The sequence below is a fragment of the Ailuropoda melanoleuca genome, chromosome 3, assembly GCF_002007445.2.
Source record: "Ailuropoda melanoleuca isolate Jingjing chromosome 3, ASM200744v2, whole genome shotgun sequence".
In the NCBI taxonomy this organism is placed as follows: domain Eukaryota; kingdom Metazoa; phylum Chordata; class Mammalia; order Carnivora; family Ursidae; genus Ailuropoda; species Ailuropoda melanoleuca.
In genome coordinates this window covers 47,533,935-47,560,648 of record NC_048220.1, presented here as the reverse complement: position 1 = coordinate 47,560,648, position 26,714 = coordinate 47,533,935, and the positions used below count along the sequence as shown (strand labels likewise).

The 26,714-nt window shown below is 42.4% G+C and overlaps 2 protein-coding genes and 1 non-coding gene across 4 annotated transcripts in view; 1 reads left to right on the top strand and 2 right to left on the bottom strand.

Moving 5' to 3' along the window:
• The window catches only part of LOC100465394 (survival motor neuron protein), a 40,212-nt gene extending 33,251 nt beyond the window's left edge, over positions 1 to 6,961 (top strand). Inside the window, exon 9 of one of the 2 annotated variants that reach the window (XM_019796044.2) lies at positions 6,607 to 6,961. The gene's annotated coding sequence lies outside the window, so the exon portion shown is untranslated. Of the gene's footprint in view, positions 1 to 3,802; positions 4,599 to 6,606 lie in introns of those variants that run through there. The other variant, XM_034656327.1, reaches the window with a different exon arrangement.
• A 6,269-nt stretch (positions 6,962 to 13,230) lies between these two features.
• Positions 13,231 to 13,337, bottom strand: LOC117801717. Its single transcript, XR_004624452.1, has one exon. It is a non-coding gene; the product is annotated as a U6 spliceosomal RNA (small nuclear RNA).
• Positions 13,338 to 15,907: 2,570 nt separating this feature from the next.
• On the bottom strand, positions 15,908 to 26,128 carry NAIP (NLR family apoptosis inhibitory protein). The gene is given in 5 exon segments (XM_034656328.1): positions 15,908 to 16,185; positions 16,187 to 16,260; positions 19,309 to 19,367; positions 21,035 to 21,154; positions 25,916 to 26,128. Coding segments are annotated over 4 exon segments (378 nt in total). The 5' UTR covers positions 21,127 to 21,154; positions 25,916 to 26,128; the 3' UTR covers positions 15,908 to 16,032.
• Between the last annotated feature and the right edge of the window lie 586 nt (positions 26,129 to 26,714).

Sequence of the window (26,714 nt, the reverse complement as noted above, 5' to 3'; positions counted from 1 at the left end):
CCATGCTCTCTCTGCATAATTTAGGATTTGGGCAAACACCTAAGGAAAATTTTTACACAGATTTTTGGAGCGCGTCATTTTCAAATCCCTGCTCTCTAGACTCTACCTCTTGAGATTCCAGCTCCCTTATTCCAAGGCCCAAACTCGGTCTCTGTTCCATGTATGAAGAACAGTACCTGTTTAAGCTCCACCTTCTGTGCTGCAGTTTGGAAATGATGTGCAGCCAGAGTGGGGTGAATGGACTCACCTTAAGTGTTGGCTTTTCTCATGGATCTCTGCTGTGTGTTGCCTGGTGCCCTATGCCCGGTTTCATCATCTGCGGAGACGGGCTCCGTGCTTAGCGTGGCGTCCGCTTGTCCCTCCTTCTGCTCTTCCTCCTGCTCTTGCGCGCTCGCTCACTCTCTGTCTCTCTTTGAAATAAATAAAAAACAACATTACAGAGAGCAATCTTATAGGAAGATATATCTAAATGGAAAAAGTAAGATGCAGAAGTACCTGCCGTTTACGTAAATACACATTTACAGGAAAACAAGTATGCCACCGGCTGCTCCTCCTGTTATTTTTAAGTTTATTGAAGTAATCTCTACAGTGTGGGAGTCGCACAGTCTTCAGACTGAGCCAGCCAGGCACTCCTGTTCCTCCTATTTTTAAACAAACATTTGATCATATTTTTCTTGAATACTCGGTTCGATGCTACAGTACATTGCATCACCTTTCCCATTCTGTAACAATTAATTTGCTGTTATTCCATGTTTTTAAAAAATAATTCTATTGTGATGGTTAAAACCAAATATATGAAACAACAATGATATACTCTGTATTTCTCAAGTACATAAGAGTAATGTGTCACATTTGGCGTCACTGCTAAATATTTCTACATGTAATAGTACATCTATTTTGGGCTTTTTGTTTAACATAGTTCCCATAGAATTATTTCTGTGTATTGATGATTAATTTCATGTATTGAGCTGTAGATTCTGAGTAGTTCTGTAAAGATCATTGTATGTTGTCATACTGCTTCCCCTAAAGAATAAACTAGTTAATAATGCCTCTATTCTTCCCACTTACCTAATTGTTAGAGTATCTACGTGTTATAGTTTAAGAATTATTTCTTTTTCCGTTGTTACTTAGGAATTAAGTTCTAAAATAGTTTGAATCTATTTTGGAACATTACACGTTTCCCCCAATACCTGGAAGTAGAGCATTTCTGTGAAACCTTTCATAATCTGAAATAGCATAGAGCCAAGAAGCAAGTACCATTTACCATTAATTTATATGGAAAATTTTTGAATACCCCAGATGACAAAAGTAACCTCTCAGGATTTTCTGGTACCTTAGTACACAACTTGCTAACGGATGCACAGAGTAAATCGACATAAAGCACAAGACGCTCGCAGTTCAGAAATGTGGCAGCTGGATGCTGAGACACCAGGGAAGGAGCCTGGCAGTACTTCTAACAGCCTTTGCAAAACACACACTGAATGTTATTTCTGCTTTTTGCCTTTTTCATAAAAATGTAAATCTTCTTCAGATTTCTTTTGGTTAGTGAGAAGAGGTGCTACTGGTGTAGGTCTTTGGTACAAAGCAGAGTGGCCTAACGCAAACTTTGGAAAAGCATGTATTCAGTTTATTCTTTTAATGCCTTATTTTTTTAAATAACTACATTGTTGGAGCACCCAGCTGTCTCAGTCGGTTAGGCCTCCAACTCTTGATTTTGGCTCAGGTCTTGATCTCGAGGTCATGGACACAGGCTCCATGCTCAACGTGGAGTCTGCTTGTCCCTCTCCTTCTGCTCTTCCTCCAGCTCATGTGCTCTCTCACTCTCTCTCAAATAAATAAAAAACGACGTTGTTTGTTATGCAGAGCAATCTTATAGGAAGACAGGCTCTGTGCTCATCACGGAATCCGCTTGTCCCTCTCCTGCTCTTCCTCCCGCTCGTGCACTCTCATTCTCTCTCTCTCTCAAATAAATGACGTTGTTGCTTGTTATATAGAGCAATCTTATAGGAAGATATTTTTAAATAAAAAAAGTAAGATACAGAAGTGTATTATGCTACCTGCCGTTTACGTAAATACATATTTACGAACATGTCTGTACATTGATGGTCACCTCAGGGTGATACTCAAGTTATCTCTGAAGAGGGACTAGAAGGTAGGCATGTGAGGGAGACTTCACAACATACCCTTTGATGTTTTGTGTTTGTGCTGTGTATGTTTACTGACAGTAAAAATAATATGTAATTGAAATAAATCTGGTAAGATGTTTCTGTCATTACTCCTTTCAACTTTTTTTTCATTTTTATACAGTGTTCTCTAATAGGTAAGTGCTTTTTCCTCATTTTTTGAAGAATACTCCATACCAGTATGTAAAACTGCCTTGTTTTTTAAAGTTTAACGATACTTTTACGTAGAGATGTGTTCCATACTTACTTGAGCTCTTATGGATGGAATTTTAGGCGGTTCCCAATTGTTTGCTATTTAATGCTACAGTTAGTACTCTTTTACGTACTTTTTTGTAGATTTATGAATACATTTTTAGAATTACCTTAATAGGATCTTGAAGTCTAATCTAGATTTGGATTCTAGAATTAGAACTGCTAGATTGAAGAAAACATGCATCTGTAATTTTTTTTTAAAGATTTTATTTATTTATTTGACAGAGATAGAGACAGCCAGCGAGAGAGGGAACACAAGCAGGCGGAGTGGGAGAGGAAGAAGCAGGCTCATAGCGGAGGAGCCTGATGTGGGGCTCGATCCCGTAACGTCGGGATCACGCCCTGAGCCCAAAGGCAGATGCTTAACCGCTGTGCCACCCAGGCGCCCCCATGCATCTGTAATTTTAATAGTTTTTTGCCATGTTGCTCTCAATAGAGATTGTCTTAATATTCTCACCAACATTGTTTGAGAGTTCCTGTTTCCCCGATTCTTTTCAGTAATCTATGAAACCTTTGGATTCTTGTCGATGTAATCGTTGGAAATGGTTATCTCGTAATTTTTTATTTTACTATTGTAAAGTTCAGCATCCTTTCATGTGTTTAAGAGCTTTATGTCTTTGCTGAAAACTTTATGAATATCATCTTTGCCCACTTTTTTTTTTTTTTTTTTTTTTTTTTTTTTAAAGTTTTTTTTTTTTTTTTTGACAGAAAAAGCAACTGACGATTTAAACTCTCCAAATAAGTAGCAGAAACAGGATTCAAAAGGAAATGTGTGGGACTCTGAGGCACTTTCTCTTTTTCACTGTACCATGATACTTTCCCCAAACTAAAACTAGGAAAGTATATTCTTTTTCATTAGATTATTTCTGCCCTTTGCCCACTTTTTAACTGGGATGTTTTTCCTTTTTGATTTGCAAGAATTCTTTATATGTTATGGAAATCATCTCTCCGTGATAGAAGTTGCAAATACTTGTTTTCTAGTTAATCATTTATTTGACCTCGCTTTTGGTATTGGTGATTACTGTCTTTTTGACAGAAATGTCTACCTTCCTGTATCTGTGTGATAGATTTTCCTTTTATCAATTTAGATATTTGTGTTTACTCTTTTAATTCTTGTTTTTCAAATTTTATTGATGGTTCTCATTATTCACAGATTATGTATTTGCAAATTTGCTCGCTAAAATTTATCTGTAATGCCCAAGTCAGTAGTTACATAACGGCACTTTTGCCGTCGTTCATGGACCAGTGCAGAGTGGCAAAAAATTTGAGACCTCTTACACCGACATTCACACTTGAGCTTCAGCAATGCTCTGTCTTCATCTGTCTTTTTTATAAGATTTTATTTATTTATTTATTTATTTATTTAGAGAGCACAAGGGAAGGGAAAGAGAGAATCTCAAGCAGACTCCCCACTGAGTGCAAGGATCTCAACGACCGTCAGATCATGACCTGAGCCAAAGTCAAGAGTTGGATGTTAACTGAGCCACCCAGGCGCCCCGTCTTCATCTTTCATCTCATGCTATGAACAAGCATTCTATGCACGTCTTTTTAGTGCTACATTTTTCACATTTCTGTTCCTTTTCTCTCTTTAAAGTGGCCCCCAGACATTGTGCTTTGTGTTCCCAAATGCAGGAAGGCTGTGAGCTGCCTTACAGAGAGAATGTGTTGGTTAAGCTTCATTCAGGTTTGAGTATAGTGCTTTTGGCTGTGATTCAGTGTTAACCAATATATTAAGGAATGTGTCTTTCAACAGAAACACACATTTTAAAAGGTATTTATCCGTTGATAAAAATGTGAGTAGAGGGTTACCTAAACATAGCTTTGTATTTCTTCTAGGAGCAATGGCTCGGTTTTCACAAATTCATTGTTGTGTTTGTTTTTTAAGATTTTATTTATTCATTTGAGAGAGCGATTGTGTGTGAGAGAGCAGGCATGGCAGGGGGAGGGACTGAAGGAGAGGGAGAAACAGACTCCCCATTGAGCAGGGAGCCCCACACGGGCTTGATCTCAGGGTGGTCAGTTCAGGCCCCGTGTTGGGGTCCACACTGGGCGTAGAGCCTACCAAAAAAAAGTATAGTGACTGTTTTTTTAATGTCTGAAAAACTTTTTAAGATTATTTATAGTCTGAGAGAGAGCAAGAGAGAGAGAGAGAACAAGCAGGGGAGGGACAGAGGGAGGGGGAGAAGCAGGCTCCTCGATGAGCAGGGAGCCCAACTCGGCTCAGTCCCAGGACCCTGGGATCGTCACATGAGCCAAAAGCAGACACTTAACTGACTAAGCCACTACAGTGACTTTTTAGAACATAATTACCATGAATAATGAGAACTGAGTGAATTTATTTTGAAGTCATTCTACAAGCAGTTTGCACAAGAATAGAGATAGTGACAATAATTTTGTTAGTGATTTCAGTGAGAATTCAAATAAGAGCAAACCCAAGTTTTTATTCCGTATTTTCGCAGTATTTAATGTAAGTGTGTGTATCTAAAGTGGGTAACATTCTTTGGATGCTGCTAACTGTTCATTAGTTGTTATGCATGAGCCTGTATCTATCTTATACTGATTCTAGATTTCAAATATATTCTGTGTTCTAGCTGCTTATTTTGATGATTCTTAATGGATTTTATCAATTTTGAAATTTCATGGCTCATAATTTTGTTAAATTTTTTTTTTAAGATTTTATTTATTTGACAGAGCACAAGCAGAAGGAGCGGCAGGCAGAGGGAGAGGGAGAAGCAGGCTCCCCTGCGGAGGAGGGAAGCCCAATGTGGGGCTCAATTCCAGGACCCTGGGATCATGACCTGAGCTGAAGGCAGTCATTTTATCAACCGAGTCACCCAGGCACCCCTCATAATTTTGTTAAATGGGCAGATTATAGGTACCTTCTTTGTTGTATAACAGCAAAATATTTCATTTTTACATTCATTAGCCCCAGTAAGAATGAGCAGTCCCATTACTGTTTTTCATTTCTGTATCATTTCTTAGCTTCCATTTACTTCTGTATACACATCTGTCTTTTACCTTTGTCCACTTACAAACTTTATCAAGTGAATTTTGATGCACAAACATCATAAAAGGTGAATACTGGCTGGGGGCTGGGGAAAAAGGATGAATACTATTACATGTATGTTTGTTTTTTAGCAAAGTGGGATGGTTCACGTTTTTACCACAGAATATTATGATGAAATCTCTCCTGTTGAAGGACTGAATGACACTACTGTATTTCCTTTTTTGTCCTTGGAAATGTATCAGTTCTTGAGTTGGAGAAAATGCACCTAAGTAGCATATGTCATTTTGAAGACTCATCATCTGAGTCTTATAGGAACAAGTTCACCACAACTTAGTCTACAGTAGGGATCACAAATTTTTCCTTAAGGGCAGCTGACTCAGTCAGAAGAGCATGTGACTCTTGATCTCGGGGTCGTGAGTTTGAGCCTCACATTGAGTTGTAGAGATTACTTAAAAAATAAGAAAATAAAAAGACTAAGAAATAATGTAAATTTTTTTTTCCTGGGGCGTCTGAGTGGTTCAGTTGTTTGGGCGACTGCCTTCGGCTCAGGTCACGATCCCAGGGTCTTGGGATCAAGTCCCACATCAGGCTCCCTTCTCTGCAGGGGAGTCTGCTTCTCCCTCTGCCTGCTGCTCCCCCTGCTCGTGCGCTGTCAAATAAGTAAAGAAAAATCTTTTTAAAAAAGTAAAAATAAAAATAAATTTTTTTTCTTAAAGTACTAGATAGTAAATACATTAGGCCATAGTTTTCCAGCTGCTGGTCTAGATGTTGCTATCTCTACATTCATCTTCTAACTGGTTTAATAATTATGAAAATATTTCCTTTGCCAGTTTTGTTCTCTGTGCTATTACAGAGAATGAAAAAGTCTGAACTCTCAACTGTTTTTCAAGGAAGTCTTAAAAAAAATAATTTTTTTTTAAGATTTTATTTATTTATTCGACAGAGATAGAGACAGCCAGCGAGAGAGGGAACACAAGCAGGGGGAGTGAGAGAGGAAGAAGCAGGCTCATAGCAGAGGAGCCTGATGTGGGGCTCGATCCCACAACGCCGGGATCACGCCCTGAGCCGAAGGCAGACGTTTAACCGCTGTGCCACCCAGGCGCCCCAGAAAATAGGTTTTTAAATTGCATCCTTATATCTAGATCTTTTGTCCCCCAAATACAGGTGCAGCTCTCTCCCAAGGAGAACGGTATTCTGATGCGCCATGATCAACGTGACAAAATTTCATCTTTTTCTTCATGAACAGTTGGTTGGGTGGCATAATCACCTGCATTTCCCCTTGTTGCATGTGACTCATGCTTAAGTAACCAGCCATGTGTTTCAAGGGAATAATCAGTTTGAATAACTCAACAATGGAAATGTGAGTAATTAAAAGAAACTCAGTCACATGTAGTACAGAAAGTCAGTCTGTGAAAATTTCAACTCAGCCCATTTGTATATTATAACTTTCTTAGTATAAAGTATGTTAAGCTTTTTATTAATGCCTTTAAAAATAAATGGTAAATTTTTAAAATCTTGACTATATGAGTATTTTTCTTTAGAATATATATGGTAAGATAAAAATGTAGGAAGAGAACTATTCAGACATAACTTAGATAAAGGGTAGTAGGGTAAAGATACAACCGATTGTCAAGCCATGTTGTTGATAATCCAAGTTTAGGAAACAAAGCTTATGGGAAGCTGAATGTCACAGCACTGGACCGATCCAGTCAAGGACCACAGCTCTGTTCCGTTTCTTGGAAGTCATATTGTCCTTCTCCTCTCCGCACTTTTTGTGCCTGCCTCTCTTTCTTCTGGCCTCCAGATTTTCCTCATGCGCGCTGCCTAACACGGCTGCCCACGCTTTTGTGCTTTCATCACTGCCTTGCACTTCCATCTGCTATCCGTTTCACTGTATCTCTTGTCAGTTCAAATTCTCAGGAGAGAGAGAAAATCCTGTTGTTTCAATTGAGTCTAAGGATGGGTATCTATGTGCCTGGGATTCTCCCTAGTCTTTTTAGCTGTGGGAGAAGAGGTTAATATAAAAAGTTCTATTTCTTTCAGAAGTTTTGTCTGGACAAAGTAAATGTACGTAACATATTTGTAGCAGCCCAGTACATATTCGTTGAATAAAATGAATATTCGATTCCTGGTAAGTAAACTTCACAAAATGGGATGTCATAGGGCTTAAGCTTTCTTGTACAGGTGAGTAGATTTTTATTTTTCTTGACAGTATTTTAGACATTCGACGTATTTTCATTGCCTAAGTGTGCCAGATTAAACAGTTACGAAGATAGCTTATTTGCTTTCGATGACATTTTTGGAAACCCTCTTTTAATACCTACCAGTTGGAAGGTGGTTGTAGGTTCAGACAAGTCATTCATTTCAGCAGTTACTCAGTTTTGTTTATGTGCTGGGTGTTCTTCCACCTGCTTGGAAATAGCAGTAAACAAAACAGGGGTTTTGTTGAAACCCCGATGAAATTTCCTGCTGACAGTGGTGGGAACCACTGGCAAACAAGTGCAGTGTGTAAGGTGCCAGATAGTAATGCATGCTGTCGACAGAAATGTAGCAGGGAAAGGGGTTAGGCCGAGTGCAGCTGGAATGTGGATACTTTTTGAAGGGGGCACCTGGTTAGCTGAGTCAGGAGAGCATGCAATTCTGATGTCGGGAAGGTATGCAACTCGATCTCGGGGTTGTAAGTTCAAGCCCCATGTTGGTTGTAGAGCTTACAATTTTTTTTTTTTTTTTTAAAGAATGGTCAGGGAAGCTGAGGTGACATTTGAGCAGAGATGTGAAGGAAATGAGAGCCATTCATGTGAGTAGAAAGAACCTCTGTGGCAAAGGAAATGACAAGTACAAAGGCCCTAAGAGTGTGGCGTGTTCAGGGAATGGCAAAGAAACCAGTGTGGCTGGAATGGAAGTGAAGGAGGAGGAGAGATTAAGGAGAGGGAGGTAAGAGAGGAAGCCAGGGGTCAGGTCAGATGGAGGCCACTGTAAGGTCCTTCTGCATTTATTTTCATCTGGGATACATTGGAAAGTTTTGAACCAAAGGTAATAGCATGATCTGATTTATTAAAGTGTCTTATGACTTCTCTGTTTGTATTAAAAATAGGCTGTAAGATTCAAGGGAGGCAGCTGGCTGACTAGTTAGGACCAGTGGTTAGTAGTGGTTGAATCTGAGTGTATTTTTTAAGTAGAGCTCAGCCTTTGCCAATAGATTGATGACACGTGGAGTACGAAAGAGAAATCAAGGATGACTCAAGTTTTTGTGCTTCTGCAAAGAGAACAACAAAAGTGGAATTTACTGGCATGGAGAAGTTGGTATAAAGAGTACTGGTGGGAAAGAAGGATAGAGTTGGGTTTAGACAGGTGAAATCTGAGATGAAACTCATATTAAGAGGAGTTAGATACGAGTCAGGAGTTCAGAGGAGAGATCTGGGCTAGAGATGAAAATGTATAGTTCGCATAGACTTGGAATTTCAAGCTATTTAGCAGGACCAGATCTCCAAGCGAGTGCATTTACATAGAGATGTCCGAGAACTCTGGAGTATCCGCAGTGTTTAGAGGTCAGATATGAGGAAAAGCAGTAAAAGAGACTGAGGGAATTCTCAGCGAGTTAGGAGGAAACCCAGAAGGGGTGCCTGGAAGCCAAGTGAAGCATTTGAGGAGGGAGCAATGGGCCACATGAGGGTTACTGCTGGGTCAGATGCTGTTAACAAGTAAAGCAGGATGAGGATGAGACGTGTTCCACCGAATCGAGCGATGTGGGGATCACTGGTGACCCTCCTTAAGAGCTGTTGTGGTGGAATGGAGAAGACAGAAGCCTTGTGGGAGAAAAATGTAAGAACAAACAATTGAATATTTCACCATATATAAACTCTTTCAAGGCATTTTGCACTTCTGAATTTATTTGTATACTAGTAAAATCATATACAGCTTTGAGTTTTTTTGTGATTCTTAGTTCATTTGTGTACATGTTTATGAATGTGTAATTGTTTACATGAAATTTCTTACCGTGAGTCCTGGTAAATCTGAAAAATATGGAGTTAGAATACGTAGGTATTGTGTGGTTAAGAGGTTGAGGATGGTAGGCGATGTTTCTTGTGGGAGGATTTAGGGAGTTGGAGAGGGCTGGAATAGGTGATCAGAAAGGGAGAAGTGTAGGAACAAAAGGGTGAGTGTCAGGGCAGTGAGGGATATCCTAGGAGTCCCATGGAGACCACGTATACTAGAATAAAAGGGCACGGTAACCTTACAGTCTAAAAATACTTCGTCATTGAAGTATTCCATTGTTTGTAAAGGGCCAGAATTATTTTAGCTTTGCGGGCTACTGATGATCATCTGGTCACATATTTTTTAAACTTTTAAAAATGTAAAAAAGAGCTCTGAGGCTATGTAGTTTCAGGCCATACTTTGCCGGCCCTTGCTTTACAGTGGAAGCCCTTGGCAGAAGCTTTGCAGAAATTATTTATGTGGAGTTCTGTTGTTTTTAAAAATACCAGTTTTAGGGATGCCTGGGTGGCTCAGTTGGTTAAGTGTCTGCCTTCAGCTCAGGTCATGATCCTGGGGTCCTGGGACTGAGCCCCACATCAGGCTCTCTGCTCAGTTGGGAGCCTGCTTCTCCCTCTGCCTGCTGTTCCCCTGCTTGTCCATTCTCTGTCTCTGACAAATCTTAAATATTTTTTTAATCTTTTTATTTATTTGACAGAGAAGCAGGCTCCCTGCTGAGCAGGAGCCTGGCATGGGCTTGATCCCAGGACCCTGGGAGAATGACCTGAGCCTAAGGCAGATGCTTAACGACTGAGCCACCCAGGTGCCCCTAAAATACCATTTTTAATAGTACACGCACATGGTAGAGAATTCAGTACAAAAGATGTCAGAGAGAAAAGAGTCAAACCTCCCCTCCTATCCCCTGGCTGTTCTGGTCCCTTCCTTACAATCAACCAACTACCCTGTTTCTTGTATTTCATGGAAGACTTTTTTATAAACATGCATGTGCATTATATCCTGTTAGTCTTAAACCTAACTAGGTTCTTTTTGGTTTAAGTCTGAATTATTAAATTTAATAAGTAATAGTTGTATCCATTATCAAGCTATTGCTTCTCATGTCCAAATCCCGCCGTCGCTGCCCTCTCCGCAGTCATAGATCCGGACTCTAAAGACCTGTCCCGTCAGCAGACACAGTGTAAAGCTCGGTCACTAGAGGGTAGTGGTGAGACACCACTTCTTTTCCCCACAAGGCACTTCTCTTCCCTCTTGCAGTGTGCTCTTCTAGCAGCTCCCTACCGTGTGGTTTTTCTAGCACCTGCTCTCGGCAGCACACAGCACCACGCCAGCCTGGCTTCCTCTGGTAGCCCCAAGGCACGTTCTCAGCAAGCTCACCACTCTTGGGCTGCATTTCCACAGCTTCAGCCGACCGCCATGGCTGTGCCGTCTCCACTGAGTTCTGAATCGTAGAAATTCTATTTTGTCCTTTGTGCTGATGAAGTAAGTGTTGAATCAAAGCCTCTGTACTGAGTTCTTCCTTAAAGCTTGCTTCTGCTTCACACTGGCATAACTATGGTACCAGAGTGCATGTCCCAGACAGACCGTACAAGTGTTCAGGAGTATCTCTTGGCCCGCAAAAGAGTCATCTGGCCCGTGTGTTCAAGTCTTGTTTCACTTAGGTAGAAAATGGATTCAGTCTTGCAATTCATCATTTTATATATAACTTGAATACTTCCTCCATATTGTGGCTTTAGGACAGATCAATGCACCTCACTCCACTCCCATGGCTGTTTCCGATCCTCCTTCCCTCAGTTAACCTGAAAACCGGATGCTGACCCTGGATAATGGAGGATTAGCTGTAGAAACTTGATTGAAGGGCTGATCTTTTAGGTGGGGAGGACCACCTGAACTTGTTTCTCAAGTTCACTGATGGCAATTTGTGGTTTGGTTTGGTTTGGTTTTTAACATGCCTTATAAGTATCCTTTCATGTGTAATAAAATGTTTTGGAGAGTTAGGTTTTTAGAATTGACAAAAATTCTTGATTCGGCGGTTTTCAGCTAATTCTTCTCTAGCTAAATGTTATATTTCTGAACGACTGGCGAGAACGGCAGCATCCATTTCCCATAAGTAAGTGCTGCAATTGAGGACTCTTTCAGGGCAGCGAGCCAGGTGATGCCTTCTGCATCCAGGAGACAACCTAACGTGCTAAGTGGCATGAGGCTTGGCACTCGCCATACACACTGACTCAGAGACTGACTTAATGTTTGTAGCCTGAGCAGACATTTAGTGAAATGCCTGAAAATAGCTCTTTCAAGTGTGGCATGTTGTCCAGTGCTTGAAAGAAATTTCTGTATCCTTCCTCTGTAATCTTGTGATTGAAAGATTTAAGGTCTGAAGTTTCTGGTAACCTCCACTGGTTGCTACCTTGGCTATAAAAGCCAGGAGTTTGCGAAAACAGAATCACGAGGACTTCATTTCAATAGTGGCAGGTTAGGTTATTTGTAACAACCCCCCTCCCACAACCACCACCACCACTAAAAGCAGAAAATGCCCAGTATTTTTTAAATTATCTCCTTAGAAGTCCCAAACCACTAACAACTTAATAAAGAACTATCTGGCCGAAACCCAAGGGAAAAGCAGAAACCAGTTAAGACCGACAGCACCAAAGCCACTTTTCCATGCAAGTTTTGCCATTCTGTGCTGATCTGAGCTTCTCTTTTGGTCTCTCAGGGGACAACATCACTTGATTCCCTACAAAGTTTCTCCTAAGCCTTACATCTGGAAATGTTTTTTTAACACTTCCTAGCCTCCACTGCTGTTCCAAGCTTATCTTACTTTCTGTGTCCAGTTCTATCAGCCATTTCTCCAAGGACCCTAGTTCCTTTTAGGGAGGCCACTATTTAGGAGTCAAGATCTGGCGGGTGGGGTGTTACTTACTACTAGGTTGCTTTCTAATCTTTCAGTTGACTAAGCTGTGTATACATGTGTGTGTGTATAGAGATACATAGCTCTATATCTGTGTGTGTATATAGACTTGTGTGTGTGTATATATATATATATACACACACACACAGGTTAAAAACCTTAAGTCCACACCAGTATTCCCAAATCTAATTTAACACCTTCGAGTTCTTTCCAGCCTCTCATTTGTAAATTCCTTCAACAATAAGGAAACTTGGTTCTCATTCTACTTAATGTATTATTTACTTAACTTGTATATGACAGCCACCTCCTCAGCCCCTGGATCTTGCCTCTGTCCCCCTCAGCCTTCCTGCCCCTCCCCCAGTGACATGCTGCCTCCAAAGGAAGGAAAGAGATGGGAGAGCAAGACATCCAGGTGATCATTAAGCAGGCTAATGTTTAAGAAGCCCTACTGCTCTAACTCTGGACCTCCACTGACTCCTCTTCTATTTCCTGTATTTAAGGGGGGGGCAAAATGGAGTTGCTTCTGTTCTTGCCCCACATCACCAAACCAAGACTTACAGTTTGAGCTCTCCCAGAAATGGAATATTCAAGTCAGCCAAGCAGGAATTGCCAGATCGGCTCTAGCTCGGTCATCTGCCCAGCAGACTCTGCAATCCCCCCTAAAGGAAGATAACTTTACAGTAACCAACCCACCTGCTTTTTTGCCTCCTGTAACTTTCTTGTTCCTGCTCCCATATACCTGCAAAAAAGTCTTTGATTTTAGACAGCTTCTCTGAGCTCCTTTCTATATCCTTCCTTCATTGGATGTTGCCTGATTCGAATCCATTTTTGTCCAGATGAGCTCTCAAATCCTTTAATATGCCTTTTATTTTAGTTTATCTTTTTTTTTTTTTTTTTATATGGAACGCTTCACGAATTTGCGTGTCATCCTTGCGCAGGGGCCATGCTAATCTTCTCTGTATCGTTCCAATTTTAGTATATGTGCTGCCGAAGCGAGCACTAGTTTATCTTTTATTAACACCTATTAGAATTCCTCCATAGTACACCTTCCTTTTGTAATCATAAAAAAAAAAACTGAAGTGTTTAGGCAATTTCTAGTTACCATGTTGCTAATTCTGAGTTTTTACGTACTAAGTTCTCTTGACCTTAAAAGATAAGTTTTACCTAGGGGCGCCTGAGTGACTCAGTCGGTTAAGCAAATGCCTTCGGCTCAGGTCATGATCTCAGGGTCCTGGAATCGAGCTCCATGTCGGGCTCTCTGCTCAGCAGGAGCCTGCTTCTCCCTCTCCCTGCTGCTCCCCCTGCTTGTTAAATAAATAAATAAATAAAATCATTAAAAAAAAAAGTTTTACCTATATCCCAAAAACCTTTGAAGTAACAGGGATTTAGTATGTTCAGAGTGGGTCCCTGACAATTAAATCACCTCATGCTGTAATGACCAAATATGTATTCCAAGAAGTAAGTCGCTCCGAGAGCACTGCTTTCACTGAGATCAAGTGAGATCAGGCATTTGGAGGCTCAGAGCTGAGCAGCACGGCCCCTTCTCTCCAAATGAGTAAGGGCAGCTAATACCTATTGTGACTTGTAGTTAACACAAAATAGAAGGATTTTTAGGGGAAGAATTAAAAGTAAAAGGCACGATTTTGTAAACATACCAAATGTTTCAGGTGTTTCTTTATCAGGAAAGTGTTGGTATTCAAGATTTAGTATCTTCAGGGAAATAAAATTTGGCAAAACAATGACTGTAAAAGGGAAAACATAGTTATGTCAGCTACATCTTTTTTTCCTCCAAATTTTTATTTAAATTCTAGTTAGTCTAGTTAGTCAGCTCCATCTTTTATACCAACATATGTATTTAAAGTGACAAAATTTAATACAATTCAGATTTAATTAATTAGTATGACTGTGTAAATAACAAATCTTAGCTCAGGAAAGAATTCTGATAACTACAAATATTTAAACTTCCAGAAACAAATACACCTAATTTGAAAATTCATTTAATATCAGATCTACTGGGGTGCCTGGGTGGTAGTCAGTTAAGTGTCTGCTTTTAGCTTAGGTCTTGATACTAGGGTCCTGGGATCGAGCCTCACACTGGGCTCCCTGCTGGGTGGGAGGCCTGCTTCTCCCTCTCCATCTGCCACTCCCCCTGCTTATGCACTCTCTCTAATGAATAGAATCTTTAAGAAAATGAGATTTTAATAGTTTTATTCTTTGACATCAATTGCCTATTTAAAATTTACTTTTTAAAAGTGCTTAAAATGACTGCATAGATGCATCTTAAACCAAAATTTTGTGTTTGTAGCTCTTACCAGGAGGGATGAGTCTAAAAAATGGCCCATAAAAATGAATTTGAGTTTCTTGCAGGAAGCAAGTGCAGTCATGAGAGATTCAAAATCAGAAAGAAATTACACTGCAGATGAAAAATATGAAGATCTGGAGAATTCTGAACTGATTTCACTGTAAAATATCAAACACTTCAGAAATTAGAGAAATCCCAAATTTCTATCAGAATTAGCCATGTAATTATCATGTTTCAACAGTACAGAGTTAAAGCACTATGATGTAATGATCCAAGAATTGGGCCACTTTGGGCTCACAGGATCAGGTTCTGCGACTAACTAGTGAGCCACGTGAACCTGGACACTCTCCAAGGATCAGTTTTTTATAAAGTAAGAGCGTAGACTCAGTCCAGTCTCTAGGTTTGCACAAAGTGTTTACACAGTAGGAATTCTATACAGAGAAACATAAAAGCAATGACAAAACTGAAGCAAAGCCTAAATATGATGTAAAATTTACTGACGGGACATGTGGGTGGCCCGGTCGGTTAAGCGTCTGCCTTTGGCTCAGGTCCTGATCCCAGAGTCCTGGGATCCCGTCCCACATAGGCTCCCTGCTCAGCGGGGAGTCTGCTTCTCCCTCTGCATCCGCCCGCCGCCCCCCCATGCTTGCTTGCTTGCACGCTTGCTGTCTCTTGCAAAAATAAAATCTTTAAAAAAAAATTACTGATAAATACAAGAAAACTACCACTTCCACATTTGACTTCAGAGAACTGTATTGCATGCAACTCTGCATGTCAATCCCACAGAGATTTACACTGCCTCAGTCTTTAGGGCTCAGCCCTCACTAAGGAACTGAGGACACCGAGTGCTTTCGTTCAGTGATGTGTTGAGGGAAGATGGCTGCACAAGTTGTTCATCAACCAGTAGGACAGGCTGGTGTGGAAAGAGGAAGTGCTTTCAACTGCTACCAGTCAGCAGATTTCCTTCCCCCTGATCTGCAAGATCTGAATGCTGAAATTTGAAAGCAACTTAAAACCAAATTAAAAGCATTCTCCAAAATAGTTTGGAGAGGCAGTATCCCAGTGATTAAGAGCTCAGACTCAGTAGTCAGAACTCCTGTGTTGGAATCCCAGGTTTACCATCTCCTAGCTCCTTTGACCTCCCACAAATTACCTCATCTCTTCATACTTCATTTTCCCCAGCTGTAAGGTAATAGTACCTTACCTTACAGAACAGGTATGAAGATGAAATGAGTTAATATTTGTAAAATGCTTAGAACAATGCCTAGCATATAGGAAGGGCTCATTAAGTTCAAACAGCTCTCTGCTTTCTCAAATGAGGAAGAGTGCTATTCCCACAATTCACTATGGATTCAGGCTGCAACCTGAGATCTACACAAGCTTTAGCTCTTCATTATTGGCCAATTTGTTTTTCCCAATTATGTAAAAACAAGTAAATCAGAGTGCCATCCTTACCCAGTTTAGAAGGACCATACTCAGTTGAAATTCGAACCAATTTCTTCATATGGTGGAGATAGAGGAATTCTTCAGGATGGACTGAAAAAAGCACTTTGCCTAGCATCCAGATCCACAGAGAGTTCTCTCAGGCATAGGAACTTGTCCACATTAGCGAAGAGTTTATCTAGAAAACAGCACACAGTCTCCCATTATTAATCTAAGGAGTTGCAAATGAAAAATTTGAAACTCTCATTTTTGAGTCATCAATTTATTTTCCTATTTTCAAATGAAAAGCTTCCACATACCATATGACCTTTTTTTTTTTTTTTTTTTTGGAAAGCACATATATAAAGACAGTGCCTTTTGCAGCATCTACTGGTTACGTGCTCTGTGGGAAGCCCTGTGCTACTCCAGAGTCACAAAAATAAGACCTCAACAAATGGTGCTCAGACAACTGAATTTCCACATGTCAAAGAATGAAGTTGGACTGCTACCTCCCACCACCATACACACAATTAACTCAAAATGGAAATAACCACCAGAAGAAAAGATAAGGGTCAATCTTCATAACCTTGCCATTTGACAGTGTAATTCTCAGACATGTTACCAAAAACACTAGCAGAAAAGAAAAGAAATTGGACTTCATTAAAAGTCAGAAATTCTCTGCATTGAAGGACATTACTGAGACAGTGAAAAGAGTAACCACAGAATAGGAGAAAACATTTTCAAACATGTCCACTAAGGATTTAATAACCAGAATATACAAAGACTCCTACAACTCAAGACAAAAAGATAATACAATTAAAAATGGTCAAGGACTTGGGGCGCCTGGGTGGCTCAGTCGGTTAAGGGTCCAACTCTTAGTTTCAGCTAGATCATGACCTCATGGTTGTGGGATCAAGCCCCTCCTGCGGTCCTAGGGCTCTGCGGTCTTAGGGCTCCGCACTCAGCAGGGAGATTCTCTCTCTCTCCCTCTGTCCCCCTGTTCATGCTTACTCTCTCTAAATAAATAAAATCTTTAAAAAGTTCTGACACAGACTACAATATGAATAAATCTTGAAAACATTATGCGAGGTGAGACAAGCCAGACATAAAAGGACAAAATATTGTCTGATGCCACTTATTAAATACCTAAAATGGACAAATTGATAAAAAAAATAGATGTTATCAGTGACTGGGGAGAGGAAGCAGACATTAGTAGGTACAGAGTTGCCATCTGAGATGATGAAAAGGTTCTGGAAATGGATGGTAATGATGGGTGCACAGCACTAAACGTACTTAAGGCCACTGAAATGCACACTGAGAAAGTTAAAATATAAGAGTCATGAATATTTTACAATAAAAATGGTGTTTTAAAAAGTAAATTTTTTCCTAAATCTGAGGGTACTACCCACAAGTCCTAATAACATTCGGTGACCCTGAGCAAGTTACATACAAAGCAGAACACATCTAGGCATATAACAAACTGCAGAAAACCAAAGCCATACTGGTAACAACAAATTTTTTAAAAAACTGTTAATAGCATTTACAGAAGTATCTAAAGTACCCAGAAATAAATTTAATGCAAGATACATGAAGTCTACACTGAAAACTCTCCAGCATTGCTTAGAGAAGTCAAAGGGGACACAAATAAACGAGACAGATTAGGGTAATTCTCAAGCATCATGTTAACATGGAGTTTATTCTTGTAATTTGTGTCTGTTTATTAAGAGCCTTCGTGGGTTAATGTTTTACTTTTATCTGAGTTGTTTGAAAACCATTATTATTCAGAGGCCTTTCACTAATTCATACTGCTGACAAAAATAAAGTCAAGGGTTATCTTCTGTCTATTCTATCAGCCAGCATTTACGGCCTCATGCTTTCGGAAGTTTTCATCCACCTAAAACTAAAAGTGAGGGATGCCTGGTGGTTCAGTCAGTTACGCATCTGCCTTTCGCTCAGGTCATGATCTCAGGGTCCTGGGATCGAGCCTCACACTGGGTTCCCTGCTCAGCAGGGAGCCTGTTTTTTCCTCTCCCTCTGCCACTCCCCCCCCCCCCCCCCCCCCCCNTGCGCTCTCTTGCTGACAAATTTTTCAAAAACTGCATTCCAGGGGCGCCTGGGTGGCTCAGTAGTTAAGTGTCTGCCTTCGGCTTGGGTCATGATCCCAGGGTCCTGGGATCGAGCCCCGCATTGGGCTCCCTGCTCTGCTGGGAGCCTGCTTCTTCCTCTCCCACTCCCCCTGCTTGTGTTCCCTCTCTCGCTGGCTCTCTGTCAAATAAATAAATAAAATCTTTAAAAAAACAAACTGCATTCCATATAGGTCTTGAAAACAGCCACAACATCAATGGATTGGTTGAAAGGATACTGAAACCAATTAGCCCAGACTGCTGGTACAAAGAGAGGAGTTTTGTGAATTCCCTGCAAATTCTGGTTCCTTCTAAAGTAAATCATAAACTTTAGCAGACTGGTCATACTGTCTGAAAAGAGCTTCCATAATAAACACACAGTACTATAGAAGGGAAGCACTTTGGTCTCCAGCTTCCTATCTAGCTATCAGTGGATATCCCTGACTCTGTACATACAGTAAACAATAAATGTCCTTGATGGATGCTTTTTTTTTTAATTAGTTTTTCTATGACTTGGAATAGAGCACATTTCTTTGTCATCATCCCAAAGGACAAACACCTGATTCTTTACCTGCCAGATGCCCTTCGTCAGGCCCATTTCCGAACCACACCCCTCTTTCTTTGGGAGCTGGTGACAAAGAACGTTGGCCAGCCCCTGGTTCAGTCTGGTGGAACGGAGGGAGAGACAGAAGACCAGCTGGGACCTGTTTAACAAGGGACAGCATCCCGATGCCCTTAGAAGAGCTGTTTTCTTCAGGAGGACTGCCTTTCCACTACCTGCTTCCCCCCTCCGCACACATGACAGAGTTCTGGTTGGTAAAGACCTCGGGTAACACACGGGCTCTTCCACAGGATTGCTGATGTGTTTTCACACAACCCAGCAAGTAGTCGGTGGCTAGACAGGAAGAGACCTCAGGCCAACACACGTGCCGGACACTGGCACTGCTGTAGGCTTCTCAGTCGCTCACTCAGACTGTTGGCCTCCTGAAGCCACTGGGCGTCCCCGGGGCCACAGCTGTAGACAGAAGAAAGCACAGCTGCAAATATTTACTCTCTGCAAACCCTCTACAAACAGACAGATGTGCACGTGCACATAATCCCACAGGCCACTTCAACATCCTTACCTGCCACCAGAGCACGAACTGCGGCCGAATCTTCCAAGACAGCTTCCACTTGCAGTTGCCTTTGAAAACAAAATCCTGTTAAATCAAAATTCATGTAAGAGGGTGCGGCAGCATGTTGCAGTTGGGGCCCAAACACCTTCTAAACAAGCCCACCCTCAAGTGTTTATGCCAGGTGAAGGGAGGAATGCTACACAAACAGGAAACAATTCATGATCTGCAAATATCCACAAATATCTCCCAGGTGGTACACATACTACACATTCCAGGGGGGAATGGAGCAGTGACTATTCTCCAGGTGACCAGAACCACAACATCTGGAGCAAGAGGGACCCTCCAAAACATTGGGTGCAGCTTCTGACCTTAGTTATTAACATTTTAATATTATATACCCAGGATGTAGAAAGACTATTTCTTAAAAAATAAGTTATCTACGTGGGCCCCTGGGTGGCTCATCAGTGAAGCGTCTGCCTTTGGCTCAGGTCATGATCCCGGGGTGCTAGGACAGAGCCCCGCATCGGGCTCCCTGCTCTGTGGGTAGTCTGCTTCTCCCTCTGCCTCTCTCTCTCACACACACACAAATAAATAAATATTTTTAAAAAGTTATTTACATATCCCCAAACTTTTCCTCTGTTTCATTTTTCAGTTCACAAATATAGATGAATCACATGCATAGCAAGTTACTTTGTTTTCTTCTGTGCGATGACGGACATAAAAGACAATCCAGACAGCCTCAAATAAAGGGGGGTGTGTATGTCTCCAAGTGAGGATGTTTCAGTTTAAAGGGGTCAACCTATTATCTGGAGTTATGATTTGAGTGGCCATTTGCTTTTATAAATAAACATCATCTTCTCAGCCCTGAAACAACCCACAGAGCAAGTCAGACTTGACTGTCCTGCAAAGAAAGATCACATACGGAAGCAGGCAGCCTGGATGCTAATCAATTCTACGTCCATGATTCTGGCCCCGGGTGAAGGGACTGACTATACCTTCCTGAGGCCAGGTTTCAGGTCTTGCTTACCGTAGCATCCTCATCTGTATTTACCACAGGATAGGTGCTTAACAGCTATTTGTGGCATTTATTTTATTTATGATGAGCAATTCCTGTTGAAAAACCATTTTCTATCACATGACCACATACTGCTAAAATAAACAAGGAGCTGGTGTTCATTACCATTAATTCAGAAAGTTCACAACGGTTCTGACGATCTGGAGTCACTTCTGCAAAGGATTTCATATTTTGGAGAAACTGACAACTTAAGCACATGGTTAAAAGTTATAAAAACAGCTGTATGCAATTAAGTGCATTTGCATTAGGTTTTCAAATATACTGTTATAGAGCTTTAATGGCAAAAATTAAGTATGAAAATGGGATGCTTGGGTGGCTCAGTCAGTTAAGCGTCTGCCCTTGGCTCAGGTCATGACCCCAGGGTCCTGGGATCAAGTCCTGCATCCGCCTCGGGCTCCTTGCTCCCCACTGAGCAGGGAGCCTGATGTGGGGCTCGATCCCGGGCCCCCAGGAATATGACCTGAGCCAAAGGCACACGCTTAACCGACTGAGCCACAGGCTCCCCAATAAATCAAAATAAATAAATAAAAATAAATAAAAATCTTAAAAAAAAAAAGTGGAGATTGCTGAGCCTAGATAGATAAATATAGGTCCAGGACTATAAAGGGTTTAAGTGGGCGCAAGAAAGGAGGCCAGAGCTTGAGGGAAACCCCGACTCACCTGTGCAGAAACGCCTGCCCCGGCCAGAGCTGCGCCTCCTGCGGGGGAAGCAAGGGGCCAGTTCCGAAGAGAGTCCAGTCGTAGCTTGTCATCAGCAAAGATGCTGGCCCTGCCGGTAAGCTTGAATAAAAGGCATAGGGTGAGAGCGGCAGCAAGTATCAGTGTTCACATCGTCCCTACGTATGTGCACGTGGAACGTGGACGTACGGCATCTGTTTCAGTGCGGCTGGAGGAGGGCTTGGGAAGGGTGAAAGGTGATGATGAAGCAAGACTGACGACACGTTACTTGTTGAAGCAGCGGCAGATACACGGTGGCTACACGCTACGGTCGTATTCCTGGGTGGGCTCAAATTTTTCTAAAATAAAACATTTGAAAATGATCTCTTCATCATCAGGCATCAGAATAAAACAAGACGATGCTAGAGGAGAGTTCCTTTCTCCCCGAGGTATTGTCAAGATTTGAGAAAATCAAATTTTCCTCGTTCTCTCCCTAAAGAGCAGGCAGGTTCATTTTTTGCCCTTTGGGGTAGCCACTCTCTGAGGTCGTCTCCATCAGACTTCCCGCCTTGGGCTGGCCCTGGGGCTGCGTTCCTATCTTCTGGACACTGTAAGGGCTTGAAAACTAAACTTTTTAATTTGGTTCTGGACATTTCTTTAAGATGAAAGCTTGCTTCACTGTTCCACCTTTAATCCCAAGGATCCTGCTATTAACTCCATTTTTAATCTGAGTAGTACTCAATGTTTTGAAAACGTGTCTCTTCCTTTGTCTCTCCTTTACTCTCACACAACTATCACACAACACTGCTGAGACACCATGTGTGGGGGTCCTACCGCCCCACCCCCAGAAGCTAGGTGTCCTATAATTCAACTCAGTTCTAACACTCCCCAGAGGCAGTGTCAGACCCCAGAGTTAAGGGCTCAACCCCAACAGACTGCTCTTACCCCACTTCATTTGCTAGAGTGGCTCACAGAACTCAGGGAAACACTTACCTACCAGTTTATTAGAAGGTATGATAAAGGTCACAGATGAACAGCCAGAGGGAGAGAGACACAGGCTAAGTCGTGGAGGGGGGGGTCCTGAGTACAGAAGCTTCCATCCTCAGAGTTGGGTGTGTCGCCCTCCTATTGAGGACGTGTTCTCTTACCTGGAGGCTCCCTGAACCCTATACTCTTGGGTATTTCTGGAGCCTTCCTCTGGCAGGCTTTATTGATCATTAACTCCTTTTCCAGTCCCCTCCTCTCTCTGGGGCATGGGGGTGGGGCTAAAAAGTCCAACCTTCTAATCAGGGCTTGACGTTTCTACTGACCAGCCCCCACCCAGGAGCCACCCGTCTCACTAGAACGAAAGATGCTCTTACTGTCCCTACCACTTAGGAATTCATAAGGGTATCTGGAGCTAAATACCAGGGGAAGGGGGGGATCTATGTAATTTCTATTATCTCACACCTAATACTTAACACTGATCCATTTAAGAACATGTTCAAAACTATTTGCTTGTTTTAAGGAAACTGTCAGTCAACGACCCAACCCCGTCCTATTTCCCTATGCTCATTTATGCTAAGAAAAACTAAGGCACTCCAGAAGATTAGAAATCTCTTAGGAAAACAGTTTTTTAAAAATGGTTTGTGACACTGTAAATTGAGGAAAATGAAAGACCGAAGGGGGGAAAAAAAAAGACAAAACAAGCAAAGAAATACGCAAAGCCTTTGGAATATCCTGAGTCTTTACATCTAACACCATAGGTAACTCACTCTTGACCCAGGAATTTACATGCTCTCCCTGAAGAAAATTAAAATTCAAGTTATCAACTGTTTGACTTCAAATATACACTGTCTATGAATAACAGTTGCTAGAACTCCCCCCATCCCCCAATAGTTGCATCAGATTGAGGGGCATGAATTTTGGACAATCATTCCTTTTCGTTTCTGTTAAAGGAATTTAATACAGTGCCAAAAAATAAATAAAAAACCCCAAACACCTGTGAATGCTTATTTTAGCCAACAAGGACCCTTCTCAGGGTCATGTCCTCCAGAGATCCAGTTCAAAATCCGAATTATATTTACATTTCACAGATGTACTTTGACTAATGAGGAAATACAAGCTACAAGGAGGAAAATGGATTCAGACGGGTAGAGAGGTATTAAGCAACCGATCCTTCTAGCAATTGTACCAAGATTTCTTTCTGAGCAAACACTCCTCCCCCATTTTCAGGTCATATTCTTTTCTCATCTTCTGTGTCCTCTTAGCCAATCAGTCCTCTTTTTGCTTCAGCCCATGTGGGATGGGTTTTCTGCCACCTGCTACTAGGGAACCCTTACTAAGAGGATGAAGCACGCGGCCAGGAGGTAGCAGCTCTGAGGCCGCTGTGGGTGACGGTGCCCCATCTGAATTATCTCAGGCAGGCTTTCAGGTGGGGGCTGCCAAGGAAGGCTAGGGCAACTAGCCTCAGAGAGCGAACACTGGCTCTAAGTCAGCAAGGCAACGGCGACGTGGGAAACAAAGGCACAAGAAAATGTGGCTTAAACTGCAATCTCCTTACAGCTTGCAGCCCACGGAGAGATACCTGAGACCTGCAGTGTGACCTTCCTGGAGGAACTCGCAGCTGCCTCAGCGCCGCGGGGCAGCAGCTGGCCCCTCGGGGTCCTGAAAGCCTGGCTTCCAAATTCCTTCGAGACTTGCGCTATCCCTCACCCCCCCAAATTAAGGAGGATACGGTCAGTCCCTCCTCACAATCCAGCGCAGCTGCTTCTGCCCGCAGCTCCTGTCCCGTGAGCAGGGAAGGGGTGAAGGTGATGTGGTTTTGGAATAGAGGTGAGGTTCCGTGCGGTGGAGTCCCGAGCCAACGACCAAGAAAGATTCTTCAGATGTCTCTGGTGCAAAATGGTGGTTTATTAAAGCATGGGGACAGGAACCGTGGGCAGAGTCTCGGGGAGTGGCTGCTGCTCTATACTCGGGAGTTGGGGAGAATTCAAGCGAGGTTTCAAAAGAACTTTCACACGCTAAAGAGGACCAACCTGTAACATGCCCACAAGGTACCAAAGTCCTTGCCATTGGCAAGGTTGTTTCCCCTCTAGCACGGCATTATCGTGAGGACAGTGGAGAGGTTCCTGAAGACTGTCTCACGTGTCCCACCCAGGAGTGGGGGGAGGTGGCAGGTCAGCTTCTGCCTCCTCCTCAGCCAGCCTTCTGCTCCCTCATCAAAGGTCTAGCCAGGACAGGAGGCCCCGACTCCCCCAACGAGGCTCACGCTCGGGGCTACGTGACCAGGCTCACAGAAATCCCAGATGCGGAGAGAGGCTGAGGCAACACAACCAGAGATAAGGGAACATAAGACTGATGGAATTTTTGAATGTCGGTGAGGTTTGGTTGGGTGAGGTCCGGAGCTGATGGCCAAGAAAGAATTCTTTTGAGATGTCTTTGTTGTAAAAAGATGGTTTCATTAAAGCACGGGGACAAGACCCGTGGACAGAAAGAGCTGCTACTCGGGGGCTGGGAGGGGTGACTGACAATGCATTTGGAAGTTGGGGGAAATACGGAAAAGTGAGGTTTCCAAAAGAACTTTCATATGCTAAAGAGGACCTATAGGAAACTGGAGGTCTTGCCATTAAGTTCGGGTCGTTTTTCCCTCTAGTAAAGCATTGACATTGAGACAGTTGGGAGTTTCCTTCTGGAAGTTAGGTTATTGACAAGAATGCTTTTATCTTGTAAATCGCTAAGACATTTTGTAACTGAGGGAGACTCGAGTCCGGCTGGACTGTGTGACCTGTTAGCCATTTGTTTTCCCTTCCCTTAGCATTAGGGCAGCCACTAGGGAGTTGGGGGCGGGGGTCGGTTGCAAGGTGTCAGCGTACACTTGCCCGCAGCTCGCCTTCTGGTACTTCACCAGAGACCACCTCATTCCGACTTAAATGTCAGAGATGAGATACCCCTAGGACAGTTACAGCTGGACCATCAAAAGTTACCCAACTTCAAAGGAAAAGTAAACACGGTTCTTTTTTTTTTTTTTAAGATTTTATTTATTTATTTGACAGAGATAGAGACAGCCAGCGAGAAAAGAGGGAACACAAGCAGGGGGAGTGGGAGAGGAAGAAGCAGGCTTATAGCAGAGGAGCCTGATGTGGGGCTCGATCCCATAACTCTAGGATCACGCCCTGAGCCAAAGGCAGACGCTTAACCGCTGTGCCACCCAGGCGCCCCAGTAAACATGGTTCTATCAGTGGTAGAGACGTCAAGAAGATTTCAGTTCCCTGGTCAGTTTTCAATAAAAAGCTGCCAGTGAAAGCCCTCAATAGCAACCCATTCAGGACCCCTTCTCCATCTAGAGAGCTTTTTCTTTCCTTTCTGTTCTCACCATCACGTAATAAACTCTCACTTCACTTCATCCTTTTGTGTCTGATGTGGGAAATGAAGGCAGAAGAAAAATTACTAAATTTCCTTACTACCTACAGCCCACTGACAAGTACTCAAAACAAGGAGAGTGACATTCCTCTAGGAACTCAGGTACCTCACCTTCCTAAGAGCAAAAAGCAATCCTATCCGAACCCCCCCAGGGAGTCTACTTGAACATAAAAATTCCTTTAGAAATTTCCTGTATCTCTACCCAAGATACATGTTGCCCATCACCCCCAAAGTACATGACCCACCGATAAACATTTGAAGGGTCCCACGAAGGAGTTTCAATCAAACAGTAATAAGTGAATTTTCCTAACAATAGCCAGCCTCCTCAGGATCCTGGAAACCTTGTTTCCCAAATACCTGGGAGGCTTATGCTGTCCCTGCCTCCCTCCCAACTTTACGATATATAATCGCCACCCCTCACGACCCCAGTGTAGCTCCTTCTGCCCACGGGTTCTGGCCCCGTGCTTTAATAAAATCAATCACCTTTTTGCACCAAAGACGTCTCAAGAATTCTTTCTTGGCCATCGGCTCCGAACCCTAACGTTCTTCTCTACATCATCCCCACAAGATTCATTCTTCAACTCTGTGAGACAAGAACCCTGCAATCCTGCAACAGTGTGATTTTCTTCACTCTGCCAAGAGAAAGGTAAGGGGGAATCAAAGAAGGATAGATGAAACAAACAGAATCCCATGACAAAAAAGAATGCCACCCCCCTTGTAATTCAGGTCTAAGTGATGTGGTTTTGGAATATAGGTGAGGTTTGGTGGGGTGAGGTCCAGAGCCAACGACCAAGGAAGAATTCTTGAGACGTCTTTGGTGCAGAATGTCGGTTTATTACAGCACGGGCAGAACGAGCTGCTGCACCGGGATTGTGAGGGGTGGCTGATTATATACTCAGGAGTTGGGGCAAGTAAGGAAAAGGGAGGGTTTCAAAAGCACTTTATATGCTAAAGTAGATTTACAACATCCGGGAGGCCTTGCCATAGTCAACTTCAGGTTGTTTTCCCCCCTCTAGCAAGGCATTAACATTAAGAGAGAGGGGAGATTCGTGGAAGACAGTCACACATGTCCCACCCAGGAGTGGGGGCTGGGGGGAGGTGGCAGGGTGTCAGCTTATGCTTTCTCTTCAGCTAGCCTTCTGCTCCCTCATTAGCATGTCATCTAAAGCCAACTTGAGAAAGCATTTGCTGTTATAAATACCAGGACACCAACAAATCCCGTGTAGCTTTGAATACACTGTGCAAGTTCCTCTAAGGATTTCTTACTTTGAAGAAATTCAGA